Raw genomic sequence first — 16,138 nt, 5'->3', positions numbered from 1 at the left:
CCCTTACCGCTGTGCAACATATATATACATAAATATGCATAATACTGACATCCAGTGGCAAAACCTGTACATGACTTCATCACCATTTTACTTTTGAAGTACCAGGCTTTTGCGAGGGGTGTTCAAAACAGAAACACCCGTGATGGGACACCACACATGCACTGAGGATTTGGCACCTACATCTGGAAGTATTATGCAGCTCTTCTTCACAGCTGCCACCAGTCCTGTGTAACTGTGACTATGGAGGCAGACGACTATGTATAAGGTTAGTCCAGACGTTGTGGTACACAGGGCGGGTGCTGGTAATGTGAGCTGCATGCTTACAGGCACACGGGACACATAAGCCGCACGACTGATTCAGCACTTTTCAGCTAATAAGAAATGTGTCCAAGGTTTAAAGGGGAGGGATGAAAGGAGCGAAGCAGGAAGCTGAAGCCTACTCTGATCTATTCCAGCTTGTAGTGCGCACGGAAACCACATGAACCCAAGGAAATAGTGACGCCTGAGGGTATGACGAGCACCGAGTCCATGGTAGGCAATGCATGCTATGTGCTATGTCTCTGCTGATCCACCGTATGGGATTGTGCAGGGAAGGATAGACTGTATTAGTTCTGTATTACTACAGTCCGACTATCAAGCTAGTCACAGGTAATATTATGTAGCGGAGCCTGCGGAAAGAAAATCTGCTGCATCTGTTTATCCCTGTTCTATTGATTTTCTTTTTAAGTTTTTATGGGAACGTTACTAAGACTGTAGAAGTAATCGGCACTTATTAACATCTGTGGGAAGAATACAGCTGTATTGCCCGCCATCTATCACGGAGGATTCCCATTTGGGCTATGTTCATGCAACGTCTTATTTTCTGCTGTTAGACAGCCGCATTTTTTGACAGACGTTTGAGCCGAAAATACGTCCGTATTATGAAAATTACAGCCGTATTTTTTGACAGACGCTTGAGACGAAAATGTGTCTGTATTATTCATATTACAGCCGTATTTTCTGCCCAAAATGAGTGCAAAAATACGTCCGTAAAGGGCAGAAAATTGATGTGCGACCATATGCTTGCGGTGAAAATACAGATAAGCCACAAGGGAGGAATGGACCATTTCCCGCACCAATGCAGAGTAGCACAATTGTGCAATTTTTTTTATTTTTTGAGAAAGCCCTGTCCTTGTGTAAGAGAAGATGCACAAACTCCGACTTTAGGCAAAAACTTTAGTGCAAAACTTTTACCCAATACTGCACTGGCACAGGGAAACACTCATAAATCTGACTGCCGATGGCTGGAGAGGTTGGATGCCGCGTTGGGGAGTTCTTGAAAATGTGTAAAACCAGAGGCCACAGGTTACATCAGATTTCTTAAAGGGGTTGTCCAGCGAAAATCTTTTTATTTCAAATCAACTGGTGTCAGAAGGTTATATAGATGTGTAATTTACTTCTATAAAAAAAAAAATCTCAAGTCTTCCAGTACTTATTATCTGCCGTATGTCCTGTAGGAAATGTTTTATTTTCAGTCTGACACAGTGCTCTCTGCTGCCATCTCAGGCCGAGACAGGAACTGTCCAGAGCAGGAGAGGTTTTCTATGGGAATTCATAGAAAACCGAGACGGAGTTATGTCAGCAGAGAGCACTGTGTCAGACTGAAAATAAAACAACACTTCCTGCATGACATACAGCAGCTAATAAGTACTGGAAAACTTGATATTTTTTAAAAGACATAAATTACAAATCTATATAACTTTCTGAAACCAGTTGATTTGAAAGAAAAGATTTTTGCTGGACAACCCCTTTAAGTTCGGGTTCAGCCAAACCTGACCATTCGGCAAGTTCGCTCATCACTATAGAGGACCCCACATGCAGGGAGAGGGGGGGGGGGTGAGATGCATAATACCGTAAGTGATAAAGCTAAGGTAAATAAAAGGGCAATGCTATAAATGACTATTGGACAGTTGTCAGATGAACCAATTGAACTCTCCCTTTAAGGATTTGTTCATTCGCCCGCACAATGCGGCTGCACAACTAACTACAATGTTTCCTCTAACTGATTAACTCAGGAAAAAACTGCAGTGTTGTTGAACCTTGTACTGTGCAGCGTATTAGATGTCAGGGACTTATGTAGATGCTTTCTGGTGTCTGGAACTGAGATTATTAGAGATCTCCATATATTTTAGGCCGCACTTCTAAAGGTCGATCAAAAATGATCAATAATCAGAAATAATCAAACCGGCCGGCATCAAAAATCTATAATGTATATTGTTCTCTGTAGAGGTGAGATATACCTGATATGACATAATCTGATGATACATTAGGCGCTGTACATCGGATAAACCAGAACGTCTGTAAAATCTGCAACTTGTATCCAACACAGAACTACAACATGCTATAAAGCAGAGCTATACACGGCCGTAAGCAGAAGAGCAAGCAGAGAGAACCAATGAGGACGTTCACCTGACACATCCACGGACAGCAGGTAAAAAGTTATTCAGGATGACTGCGGCGGGATTTCCTAAAACATTGTGTAAGATAAGTGACTAAACTATCAGGATAGGGGCTCACATTTTCTCTGGCACCACTGACGGCCGCTTTGGGGCACACTGACGGCCGCTTTGGGTAATTTAACCTGTTACGTGCCATTGTCAGTAAACGATCAGCCGGCGTCCAGCGGCCTGCCATGTATATACCTCTACACCGCCATGCCAGAGTGTATACCTTGTCAGCACACGGCCACGCTCACACAAGGTCATTTTGCGGACATCTCTTTGGACATCCATCTTCTGATAATCACAGCCGCAAATAATGTTCATGATCATATCAAAATGACAATGACGGCCGTCCGAGCGCTCCTACGTGCTATGTAGCAGCCGTGGCTAGCGGGGTTGTCCAGGCAAAATAAAAATTTAAAAATTAAAAAATGGCGGGCTGCAGGGGGCGCCGCAAACACATAAACAAGTTGAGGCCCTCCTGCTCCAATCCCAGTGACACTACCGCTCCTTGTCTCCTCCATCTTGTACCTGTGACGTCTCGGCCCCCAAGAAGCTGAGATGAAAACTTGGAGAACATTTCATTAGAAGCGACATATAATCTGGATCTTACCATGTTTAGTGTTTTCTTCCATTCTAGATCTATAATGAGCTCCCCCGCCCAGTGGTCACCCGTCTCCCGAGTGGTAATCTTTGGCGGCACACACGGCAATGAGATGTCCGGTGTCGCTCTGGCCAAACACTGGCTGAAGGATCCATCTGAACTACACAGGAAGACCTTCATGGCCGAAGCGTGCTTAGCCAATCCCCTTGCTGTGGAACAATGTGTGCGATACGTTGACACCGACCTCAACCGTTGCTTTTCAGAGGCGGTCCTAAGGTGAGGTTATATCCCACAGCAAACACTTCTCCTATAATGGCTGGAGATAGATATATATATTGTAAGTGATGTCCGTACAGCGCTTGCTGATGAGAGGGTAAAATAATAAACACTATACTTACCTCTCCAGGTTCCCACGGTGTCCTCATTCCTGTTCAGAGCGTTCCCCACTCACCCCTTCTGAGGCCGTCTCTGAAGTGACAGCCTGCTCAGCTGGCTGAGACATCTCTACGGCCAGTGACAGTGTCAGTTCACATATGGCTTCAGAAGCTTCACCAGCAGCTGCCGCCAGTGGGGAAAAGCCAGGAAGACACCGGGGAGTGAGGACAGGTAAGTATAGTGTTTATTATATATATATTTTTTGTTACTATTACACAGAGTGATATGCAGCTGGCCGTCGTTGATATTTAAACATGCTGAAAGGCAACAATCATCCGATGATCGGCTCTTCAGCTGATCTTTGTCTTTATTACATTGAGCAATATCTGCTAGAATTGGCCAGATTTGGTGTAATAGGGCCCTTAGACAACCCGACATAAACATTAGTACTCACCCAGTAAATAATATTCACAATGTAGGTAGCCCCTTGGGCTAGGTATCACCCCTCAGTTTGGGTGCAGGTTTTGCAACTCGGTTCCATTGAAGTGAATGGAGCTGATTTGCAACAGCCGAGGACCGGGGTGGTGCTGCTTTTGCATGAGAGTAGCTGTGCTTTCTCTAATCTTGGATAACCCCTTTAAAAGTTTTGTATCAACCGATACAGTATATGGGCCCCTAACTGCGTGCGTCTGATCTCAATGTCCGACAGGGGGTCTGCTCCTATTCTCTGCACCTTAGAAACACGCTGATCCTCGCTTCTTCCCTTTAGTTCACCGGAATCTGACAAAGATCCTTACGAGTTTAAACGAGCAAGAGAACTGAATGGGAAGTACGGCTCGGGATCCAATCCATTTGATTTTGTTTTGGATTTGCACAACACAACTTCCAACATGGGGGCCACACTTTTATGCTGCTCAGACGATGACATCCTGGCAATGCATATGGCAAACTACTTACAGGTGAGCGTTGTGCGAGTCCGAACCCCAGCGCACAGCATTTGATTACCGTTCCCTGAAGAAGTTGGATGCAGCCCTAAGGCTGCCTGGAGAGCATGGATACAGTCATAGGCCATAGGCTGTGTTTTCCAGAATTCCCTAGTGTGGTGACCCACCGGGTGATTACTGGTGGTTGTCAGTTCAGCCAGAGAGGAGATGAGTTTGTCAGAGGGGCCCCAACCCAATGTAGCTGTGTACTCTGCCGGAACTTGAAGATATACTTTATAGTGAGATACTTTACTTGTAGTTGTGTTTAGACTTTGGTCTGAGCACCTTCTGCCCTACAGTGTTGAGCTACCCGTCCTGTCAGGGTATTACAAGCCCCAGCTGGGGTTATCGGGGCATAGCTAAGTGTCCGGGGGTGTCCCAGTTACCTGCAGTGTGAGATAGGATACGTAGACCTTCTTTACGGTATCTTTGTCCTATTCAGGCTAGTTCGTCTTGTGTTCAGGATACTACCCTGCTCTGTGTAGATGTGTTCTCGGCATAAGTTATGGTGTTACTCAATTCCTCACCCTTTTTAAGTGCCTAGCATTGCATAGTAGATATAATAGAAATACTGAAAGAACTGTTGGTCTCTAGCTGCATCTGTGCACACACTGTGTCTAGACTCAACTTTGTTGTCCCCGACAGGGGTCCTGGCATCAGCCAGGCCCTGGCCTAACCACGGCAGGTACAGTTGTTTTAGTGTCTTCCCTCTCTGAGAATCTGGAAAAGACTGAACATGAACTTCCTCCACCAGTGTCTCCTCCTATAGGGGCCTAAAGTGAACTTCCCTGTGAGTGGTGGGCATGAGTGTGTGCAAAAGAAAGAAGAGAAGAGAGAGGTCAGAAGTGGAGAGCACCTCCTAATGGTCAAAAATAACACATGATACACATAAAACCTTAACACATTACTGACTTCAGCTGTGCAACACATAGACATATAAAATAATGACACCTAGTGGCGAAACTGTAAAACACCTCATCACCACTTTTACCTGAAAGAGGAAGCTGTCTGAAAGGTGCACAGGAGAGATAAAAAAACACCTGTGGTGGGACACCGCACTAGGGCTGCTTGCAACTTTAGCCACTCATAATCAAATCCTGCACACTCAGGGTTCGCTCATCTCCATTATACTCTTAAAGGGAACCTGTCACCAAGACAATGCTTTCTAATCTATCGCTGTAATGTTATGGAGCAGGAAGAGCTGAGCGGATTGATATATAACTTTTTGGGAAAAGATTCAATATAGCTTGTAATTTGTTGATTGAAATCCCTGATCATTCTGTGTTAATGAGTCCAGTGGGCGGAGTCACTCAATGGACTGGACTCTTTAGCATGGAAACGTCAGAGATTTCTATCATCAAATTACAGGTTATACTGAATCTTTTCCCATAAAGATATATATCAATCCGCTCAGTTTCTTCTGCTCTATAACATGATGCCAATAGCTTAGGTAGCATTTTTAGTGACGGGTTCCCTTTAAGTGTGATAATAACAAGTTTTTTTTTTTTATCTATTGAATCATTTTTCAAAGGAAATAATTCTATCATCCCAGTTATACCAATGATGTAAGATGTCGTGTTAAAATGATTCTTTTAAAACAATTTCTGTCGCTTCAGGTTTCTGTGTTTCAATGTCTCCTCTATTATAGAGTAGAAGTGGGAATCACTCTATGCCATGCTACAACTACCTCATCAATATACCAAAGAAGGATAATATCTACCTCCAGAATATAGGAAAACATTCGCTGTGTAAGGATGATTCGGTTATATGCTAAACTATTATACCTATAACCCTTTCTCAAGTATTTAAGCTTTGTTCACATTTGCGCCATAGTAAAAAACAACAATGTAATGCCGCACCTGATGGTCGATGGATATCACTTTCACAGATGGACTCCATTGACTTATGACACACCCCTGTGATGTACCCATACCATAACTCAGTGCCGCTCCATGCTGCTCCTCCTCGGATGCCTGGAAAAGCTGGATCCAGTCCTGGAAAACTGGGAGAAGTTTCCCAAGACTGGATCCAGCTTTTCCCAGCACCCGGGGAGGAGCAGCATGGAGCGGCTGATGAGCAAAATGCAGAGATAACAAAGCGATTCTCTGTAAATTTGCTCCTCTCTAGTACTGATTCGGAATGTATATCTCATTATACGTTGCCAGGCTTTGGCTATATTCACATGTAGCTTATTCTCAGTCATTTAAAAAAAAATTTAGTTTCCAAATGGTTGGGATAAAAATGAGGAGGGCGGGATCCACAGATAATGGCAGTTTCGCGCCTCTGTACTTCTTCTGGCTCGTGAGTGCCGCAACAATCAAGGCAGATTCACAACAAGAAAAAAATGTGGGTTGTTCTCTGCGTGCAGAAGAAGTACAATTCTTTTGTGTTGTTTTTTGTTTTGTTTTATTTGACTACGTCAAATTGCATTTGCAATTTCTTTGAATTGTTTTTGTACGAACAAACAAAAAAACCCTGTACAAACTACCCCCCGAGCAAGTAGTACTGCTCAATACAGCCAGCCCCCGAGGCAAAACCTGGAGAATATCATTGATGAGGTCCATACAAAATATTTGTGACACTTTACATTAGTTATTAACATGGGAAGTTGCTCTTTCCATTAGAGCACATTCACAAATCATTCCCCAATAATTGCGCAAAAATCACTGCCGGTGGAGCATAAAACTTGACTTTTCCCCTAGCCACAGGATAGGGTAAAAAGTAGGAGATTGTGGGGTCCGACCTGATCTCCGTATCGGCTCTGTTATGGATACAGCCACGGGTACAGCACATGACCTATGGCTCTATTCATTCCTATGGAGCAACGGAAAGAGACGAGTACGCTGGTAGAACGCTGTACGCAGCTCTTTCTGATCCCGCAAAAAACAAACCTCATATGGCTCCGTGGGCAAAAATAAAACAACCCTGTGACTCTTGGAAGACGGCAATGAAAAAAAAAAGGAGAAATGGCTTGGTCATTAAGGGGTTAAGGTTTACGCTCCCCTTTTTTTTTTACAGTACATTCACTGGGGGAAGCCGGAGTAACGTATTTTATGAGGGACCAGCAAATGGCACAAAGTCTACGCCGGCTATTCTTCTCTCCCTGTTATAGCAACGCACACACAATCTAAGCCCTGACAGTGTGCCGGGCTATGTATGCCACTTGGCTTTATGGGGTCAATGACAAAGGTCACTTTAAAACAGGATTGCTTACAAAAACTTACCATCAAGGCTGTTCAGAGATGTCAGTGTCAAGGTCTACTCTTAGTTTGTTAAAGGGGCACTCCAGCAAAAACCTTTCTTTCAAATCAACTTTTTTCAGAAAGTTATATAGATTTGTAATGTACTTCTATTTAAAAATCTCCAGTCTTCCAGTACTTATCAGCTGCTGTATGTCCTGCAGGAAGTAGTGTATTCTCTCCAGTCTGACACAGTGCTGTATGCTGCCACCTTTGTCCATGTCAGGAACTGTCCAGAGCAGCAGCAAATCCCTATAGAAAACCTTTCCTGCTCTGGACAGTTCCTGACATGGACAGAGGTGGCAGCAGAGAGCACTGTGTCAGACTGGAGAGAATACACCACTACCTGCAGGACATACAGCAGCTGATAAGTACTGGAAGACTGGAGATTTTTAAATAGAAGTAAATTACAAATCTATATAACTTTCTGAAACCAGTTGATTTGAAAGAAAAAGATTTTTGCCCCTTTAACTATTGAGGATTCATTAGCTGGATAAACTTCCGCGTGATCTCCTGATCTCCTAGAAAGAAAAAAGTAACACATAAAATGCTCTTTCCTAATCGGTCACTAAATACGCTAGCAGTTACTGAACTTCAGAGCTGAAATCTCTCAGTCTGAGACCATGGACAGCTGGAATAAAGCAGTTTATAGCGAGTTTTACTGCTGACAAATTTACGTTAACTAAACTGATACATTGCAACAAACTGTCAGCTGTAAAACGCTGTGTCTGTAAAGTAGCGCAAGATTTAAACTTTTAGAGTTCCGCGTAAATCACAGTAGTCACGGAACGTGTGAGTGCCCCCTTAAAGCGACGGCACTTTTATTTTTTATTTCCATACTGGTAGGTATCTAAGGCTTTAGGATGACGTCTTGTGTGGTTTTCTTCTTTCCTAGGTTTGGAACTTGGACCCCAGCCTCATGGAGTGACCAGAGCTGATGTGCTGACTAGGATGAAAGAGCTTGTGAACTGGGCCCTGGACTTTCTTGACCTTTATAATCAAGGTAAGAAATAATCTACTAAATTAAATGGAGGCCTCCTTTATACACACTCCAGAGGGAAAAAAGTTTTAACATCCACTGGTGCCAGAAAGTTATACAGATTTTTTAAATTCTCAAACCTTCAGGTACTTATCAGCTGCTGTATGTCCTACAGGAAGTGGTGTATTCTCTCCAGTCTGACACAGTGCTCTCTGCTGCCACCTCTGTCCATGTCAGGAACTGTCCAGAGCAGAAGAGGTTTTCTATAGGGATTTGCTGCTGCTCTGGACAGTTCCTGACATGGACAAAGGTGGCAGCAGAGAGCACTGTGTCAGACTGGAGAGAATACACCACATCCTGCAGGACATACAGCAGATAATAAGTACTGGAAGACTGGAGATTTTTATATAGAAGTAAATTACAAATCTATGTAACTTTCTGCCACCAGTTGATCTAAAAGAATTTTGTGTTTAACTACCCCTGAACTACCCCTTTAAGGCCCTATGATGTACTAGTAAATCAGACGGTCCGGTCCACCTGCAAGGAATACACCACTTCCTGTGGGGCATACAGCAGTTGATAAGTATTGGAAGATTGGAGATTTTTAAATAGAAGTAAACAAATCTGTATAACTTTCCGACATCAGTTGATGTCTTGGTGTGGGCAGGGGGTTACCTACAGGGAAATGCCTTTCTATGGGCATGTGTGGTGAACTAGATATATGGGTGCTCTATGTGTGGTTGGGGGGGGGGGCAACCTGTACAGTAAGGCATAACTTTGGCCTGACTACTATATTGGGGCACAGAATGGCCTGATAGAATGAGATCCACAGAGGAGGCCTAAACTATAAGGGGGCATAGAAGGTTCAAACTACTATATGGGGGCACAGATGAGGCCTAACTACTATATGGGGCATAGAGAGGCCAAAGTACTATATGGGGGCACAGATGAGGCCTAACTACTATATGGGGCATAGAGAGGCCAAAGTACTATATGGGGGCACAGATGAGGCCTAACTACTATATGGGGCATAGAGAGGCCAAAGTACTATATGGGGGCACAGATGAGGCCTAACTACTATATGGGGCATAGAGAGGCCAAACTACTATATGGGGGCACAGATGAGGCCTAACTACTACATGGGGCATAGAGAGGCCAAAGTACTATATGGGGACACAGATGAGGCCTAACTACTATATGGGGCATAGAGAGGCCAAAGTACTATATGGGGGCACAGATGAGGCCTAACTACTATATGGGGCATAGAGAGGCCAAAGTACTATATGGGGCACAGATGAGGCCTAACTACTATATGGGGCATAGAGAGGCCAAAGTACTATATGGGGGCACATGGAAGACCTAACTATAATATGTAAGCACAGAGAGGGGGAGCTATATATATATATTTTTTTTTATATTTGTTTTTTATTTTTCAAATAAGACATACAATACAGGAAATACAGGACACGGACTTTGTGGAGTCCTGAGACACAACAATACAAAGAGGGCATAAGGGAAATAAAACCATACATAATGGTCACAGAGCGTCCTCACCATGCTACAAACGCAGCGGAACCAAGCCGCCACAGGTAATGAAAAGGTGGCGAAGGCGCAAGGACCCCACAGGCCATAAAACAGGAATGAACTCTGCATTAACCTAAGTAAAAAAAAAAAAGGACTACTACTACAAGTAACCGGGAACATGGATATAAGGGCAGCTTCAGGGGTGTGTGGGATAGAAACGCCTGTGAGTTTATGAATATTGTGGAGTATTGTAGTCCAAAAACCCTGTAATTTTGAACCTCCCCACCAAATGTGCGTCATGGTTCCACCTGCGCACCCACAACGCCAGCACTCGTCCAGGACCGCCGGGTGTCACTGATGAAGTGCTGCCGGGACCCTGTACCGACGGGAGATCATTTTATAGCTGGTTTCTTGAGCTTTACAGGCCAGCACAGCTTTATGGGAGAGGAAAAAGCCCTTCAGCCATTGTTTCTGAGAAAACTGCTTCCCCAGCTCCGTTTCCCATTCAGAGCAAAAGGAAGGCAAATGTTGGGAGCGCAGAGAAAGGAGGATGTGGTAAAGAATCGGGATGGCATGAGGGGGGCAGGTGGGGGCCACACATAATTGTTCAAAATCGGTCAGGGCATTATGTAGTCTATGAGTAGGGGAGAGAGAAGAATAAAAGTGTCGCAGCTGTATGTATTCGAATGAATGTTTGACAGTGGGAGGGGTGGAAGCCAGAATAGCGAGGCAGTAAGGCACCTGGTTGAGTCACTTGGTGGAAACGGAGGGGGGATTCTTTAGGTGTCCCTAAGAAGGGGGAGGAGAGAAAGAAGGGTGGTCCTTAACAGAGGTCATGGGTCCCACTTTATCCAAAAAGGCCAGGGGGGATCCCGACGCAGGTAGGGATGCGAGCGTATGGCGGATAGAGTAGGACAAAGGAGTGAGATCCCGTAGTACTGGGGGAGCTATATTCTATATGAGGGCACAGGTGGGGCCTTTCCACTTTAAACTGGGCCTAAATGGGTGAGGATGGTGATGGAGCAAAGAACCTAAAATGTTTGTGTCTCATCTGTAAGGGAACAGTGGTGCCTAACTGAGCTGAGGTGGCAGAAACCAACTGCTAGGCGGGGACGCCAGTTTAACCCCTTGAGGGCCCATGATGTAAGCTTACACCATTACCCTGCTCTGAACCACACTGATTTCATACCAAATCCGGAAATTTTTTTATAAAAAGTGATCAAAAAGTCACATATACGCAAGCAAGCTACCGATAGAAAGTACAGATCATGGTGCAAAAAATAACACCTGACATGGCCCCATAGACTAAAAAATAAAAGCGTTATAAGGATGGTAATAGAGCAATTTTAAAAACATTTAGTTTATGTTGCAAAAAATCTGCAACATGAAGCATTGCACTTTGTTTGGGTGTGGCTATGGGGGGGGGTATGGACATGGGGGGGGGGGGTATGGACATGGGGGTGGGGTATGGACATGGGGGTGGGGTATGGACATAGGCATGGTATGTTGCATCACCACAACCTACCCAAAGCCAACTCAGGTTAGCCTTTTATCGACAAGAACTGGATGTAGCTTCATTGGCTGAGTCAGGGCTTGGTTAACTTCCTCCAGAGTAGCTGTAGCTGGAAACTGACGTAGGCCTGATCTTCCTCTCATCACATGGCCTAGCTGAAGACAGACAGGCTGTGTCTACTCATTAACCTTAGTCAGACTACACACTTCTCTGACCGGGGCCAGACTAACCTTTATAAGATTGGTTCCAGTCCCCTGGAGAGAGAGTTAGACATAGAAGACTTCTCCCTAAGAACCTTTGAGCAATAGAAACTAGTCTGAAGGAAGGTCATGTGACCAAAATTTTATGCAATTTTTTTTATATTACCCCATTGACTTTTACCTCACATTTGGCAGCGGTACGTGTCAGCAAAAAAAAAAAAAAAAAAAGAAAATTACTGCAAATGGCAGAAAAACAGCCTGTGGTATAGGAAAGGATTAAACTATTAAATACATAAAGTTTTCTGTCGCTATTAATTTTGACCCTTATTTCATTGATTTGTTGTTTGGTTATAGTTATAGTATTTTGTTTTTGTCATGTTGATTCCTGAAGGTGAAGAATTTCCAAGTTTTGAAACAGATCGATATAGAGTTTTGTCCAGAGTGGATTATCCACGAGATTCTACTGGAGAAATTTCAGCGTTCATCCATAGTGAGCTACAGGTACCGTTCTTTATTTCTGTAAACATTAAAGTGTAACTCTCATTTAAAATATTTTTGCAGAAATCAATAAAAAATCTATCTTTTCATGTAAAAATCTTAAAGCGATGTACCTGATAGTACATTGGCTTTAATGTACTGTACCACTGTCCTCTCTAATGTACTGTACTACTGTCCCCTCTAATGTACTGTGCCACTGTCCCTTCGAATGTACTGTGTCACTGTCCCCTCTAATGTACTGTACCACTGTCCTCTCTAATGTACTGTACCACTGCCCCCTCTAATGTACTGTGCCACTGTCCTCTAATGTACTGTACCACTGTCCCCTCTAATGTACTGTACCACTGTCCCCTCTAATGTACTGTACCACTGTCCTCTAATGTACTGACCACTGTCCTCTCTAATGTACTGTACCACTGTCCTCTAATGTACTGTACCACTGTCCCCTCTAATGTACTGTACCACTGTCCTCTAATGTACTGACCACTGTCCTCTCTAATGTACTGTATCACTGTACCCTCTAATGTACTGTACCACTGTCCCCTCTAATGTACTGTGCCACTGTCCCTTCGAATGTACTGTACCACTGTCCTCTCTAATGTACTGTGTCACTGTCCCCTCTAATGTACTGTACCACTGTCCTCTCTAATGTACTGTACCACTGTCCTCTCTAATATACTGTACCACTGTCCCCTCTAATGTACTGTACCACCGTCCTCTAATGTAATGTACCACTGTCCTCTCTAATGTACTGTACCACTGTCCTCTCTAATGTACTGTACCACTGTCCTCTCTAATATACTGTACCACTGTCCCCTCTAATGTACTGTACCACTGTCCTCTCTAATGTACTGTACCACTGCCCCCTCTAATGTACTGTACCACTGTCCTCTAATGTACTGTACCACTGTCCCCTCTAATGTACTGTACCACTGTCCTCTCTAATGTACTGTACCACTGCCCCCTCTAATGTACTGTACCACTGTCCTCTAATGTACTGTACCACTGTCCCCTCTAATGTACTGTACCACTGTCCTCTAATGTACTGACCACTGTCCTCTCTAATGTACTGTATCACTGTACCCTCTAATGTACTGTACCACTGTCCCCTCTAATGTTTTGTACCACTGCTCCCTCTAATGTACTGTACCACTATCCTCTAATAATTGTTTCCTAATCTGTGGCTCTCCAGCTGTTGCACACTACAACTCCCATCATGAACTGTCAAAAGACATTATAGGGGTTGTAGTTCTGCAACCTGGAGAACCACAGATTGCAAACTCCCATCATTAATAGAGATAAGCACATGCTATTGTCCAATCCCCCTCATGTCCTGTTAACTGTTAATCATTAGAGATGAGCGCAACTCGAGCATGCAGTCATTCAGCATTTGATTACCGGTGGCTGAAGAAGTTGGATGCCGCCCTGGGAAGTCCTGGAAAACCTGGATACAGTCTATGGCCTATAGCTGAACCTATAGCTGTATCCAGAAATAAGGGCAGCACATGGGCCCACCTCCAGTGCATAGAGCAGTTGGTGCACAAAAAAAAAATGGCGCAGAGCATGGGGACTGGGCATTGCTTTAAAAAAAGAATTGCCGACGATAGTGAATTTTTTTTTATCCATAGCCCATGGTCCATTGGCTTTAAAAACTTTTCATGTATTGTGTTATCTAATAAGTTTATTACATTGTGCCTCTACATTAGGACAAGGATTACGTTCCTCTGAAGCCCGGAGATCCTATCTTCACGAATATTAACGGAGAAGATGTGTTCTATGAAGGAGGGACAGTGGTTTATCCGACATTCATCAATGAAGCCGCCTATTATGAAAAAAAAGTGGCATTTGTCCTGAATGAAAAAGTCCGATGGAAAGTCCCGGCCTTAAAACTGGCAAGTGCTGCAGACCATCTCGGATCACATTAAGTGCCATCATTTTCCTTAAGTGCCAGCATTGCAATATGTCTAGAATATTCCAAAGATAATGATGCAATATTTTCCTGCCAGACATGATATACTTTTTTCTTCTGTATCGTGCTATGCTGAATGATTAACGTTCCCAGGGATTGGAGACTGCAATGTTCTCTGTGTACTATTTGGTTATAGATGAGTAGATATACTCTTTTCTGCCATTGAGGACTCTGTTCTTTGTTTTTTATGGTGCGGGTGGCCAGAACTTTAACACTTACCTGATTGTATGTATATTCCATAAAGCCTTAAAAAAAATAACAAGTTCGGTCATGTGACCCTATATCAGTCCCTAATCAGAATTACTAAATACTTTCCTAAATCTCAAGGGACCACGTACAAACTGTTAGGGCCATTGTTGACCCTCACAACACTAGGATTCTTCCAAAATTTGACCCAACACATTATTAACCAGTAGTGGACGCCAGACTCCAGCCTTGTGGTCGCATTATAACACAGTGTTACACAGTATTACGCTGATCTGCGCTTACTAAGCCTATTACACACACATATAAATATGTGTGTGTGTGTATATATACAAAATATATCTAATCTATCTATATTGTTAGCAATGTCCGTGCAGCCCTTGTCTTAAAAGTTTAAAATAATTAACTTTGTACTTACCTGTCCAAGCTCCCTGGTGTTTTTCTGGTTTCTTCTCACTCCCTGCAGCCACCGCTGGTCGGTATCTGCAGTAACAGGCCACTCAGACCGGACAGCACCGTGGCCAGCGATTGGCTGAGCAGCCTTTCATTTCACAGACTGGCCAGCAGTGGCTGCGGGGAGTGAGGAGGAGCCAAAAGAACATCAGGGAGCTCAGACAGGTAAGTATAAATTTAATTATTTTCTTTACACATTGATTAACCGCTGACTGCGCATCGCTATTACACGTAGTAATGTGCAGCGGCTGGACAATGATTTGTGTGTTAGAGCCTTTACTCCTTAGACACTTTTCCAAGGTAATTCAAAGAGGTTCTAATCAATTGAAAAAATAATGATGTGTATTGAGGCCTCTCAGCTCTCCCATATGGCAGACGTCAAAGGACTGAAGGGTTGGACATGTTGGATTTCAACGTGCTCGAGACTCTCTAAAAGTGTCTTTCTTACCTCTCCTAATTCACAGCAAACATACGCTTAGTCGTACTAAACGTGCATGTGTAGTAGTAGGAAAACGGTTGTTTAGCTGGCGGCTACATAAAGTCTGAGACCAGCTTTATTAATATTACAATGTATTCAGAACATAAAGAATTTCTATGTACTTATGTACTATTTACCAAACAATATAGTAATAATAATAATAATAATAATAATAATAATAATAATAAAAATATCTTTCTTACCTCCTGTGGTTGAAATTTTCTGAATTGGCTTTGTGTAGAAGTTCCTTTTCCTTTAGTATTCTTTTCTCCAGTCAGATAATCGTGCTTTATTTTGGGTAGATTTTCACAAATTGGCTGTTGGACTCTATTCAGATCACAAATAATGTTGAGCGGGCATGTTTAGTCGAGCATAGTGCTTGGGTAGAGACGCCCATACACCTTCAATAACGCTTGTCCCTCAGTTATACCTATTTCTCATTTTTGTATAGTTCCTCCCTTGAAGGAATATTTAAACAGAATATACAAAAGTTAGGACAAAAATTGTAATAGGTTTCTACAAGACACATTAAAAAAAAAAAAAAAAAAAAAAAAATAAAATATATATATATATATATATATATATATATATATATAAATATATATATATATATTTTTTTTTTTGCTGAAATCAGTAGTA

The 16,138-nt window shown here is 43.1% G+C and overlaps 1 protein-coding gene across 4 annotated transcripts; it reads left to right on the top strand.

Annotated features, from left to right (window-relative positions):
• The first annotated feature begins 229 nt into the window (after positions 1-229).
• Positions 230-15,702, top strand: LOC138793943 (N-acyl-aromatic-L-amino acid amidohydrolase (carboxylate-forming)-like). 4 transcript variants are annotated; one of them, XM_069972696.1, is made up of 9 exons: positions 230-265; positions 456-531; positions 2,369-2,470; positions 3,121-3,360; positions 4,229-4,418; positions 6,091-6,190; positions 8,577-8,684; positions 12,289-12,398; positions 14,102-15,702. In XM_069972696.1, the coding sequence occupies exons 4-9, from the start codon at positions 3,128-3,130 to the stop codon at positions 14,318-14,320; spliced, it is 960 nt and encodes a 319-aa protein (XP_069828797.1). In that variant the 5' UTR covers positions 230-265; positions 456-531; positions 2,369-2,470; positions 3,121-3,127; the 3' UTR covers positions 14,321-15,702. The 4 variants fall into 4 exon arrangements, with proteins under 4 accessions (XP_069828797.1, XP_069828799.1, XP_069828796.1 ...); XM_069972698.1 differs by having other exon boundaries at positions 248-265; positions 456-508; XM_069972695.1 differs by lacking the exon at positions 230-265 and having other exon boundaries at positions 405-531.
• Positions 15,703-16,138: the final 436 nt, after the last annotated feature.

Source organism: Dendropsophus ebraccatus, chromosome 5 (genome assembly GCF_027789765.1).
Source record: "Dendropsophus ebraccatus isolate aDenEbr1 chromosome 5, aDenEbr1.pat, whole genome shotgun sequence".
Taxonomy (NCBI): Eukaryota; Metazoa; Chordata; class Amphibia; order Anura; family Hylidae; genus Dendropsophus; species Dendropsophus ebraccatus.
The sequence above is the reverse complement of the archived record's forward strand: the minus strand, read 5'-3'. Positions and strand labels throughout refer to the sequence as shown.

Bases quoted from the DNA above. Each gene is read 5' to 3' on its own strand.
- LOC138793943 (XM_069972696.1), top strand. From the start codon at position 3,128: ATGAGCTCCCCCGCCCAGTGGTCACCCGTCTCCCGAGTGGTAATCTTT. The intron at 4,419-6,090 runs GTGAGCGTTGTG...CCTCTATTATAG, and splicing joins ATATGGCAAACTACTTACAG to AGTAGAAGTGGGAATCACTC. The intron at 12,399-14,101 runs GTACCGTTCTTT...CCTCTACATTAG, and splicing joins TCATCCATAGTGAGCTACAG to GACAAGGATTACGTTCCTCT.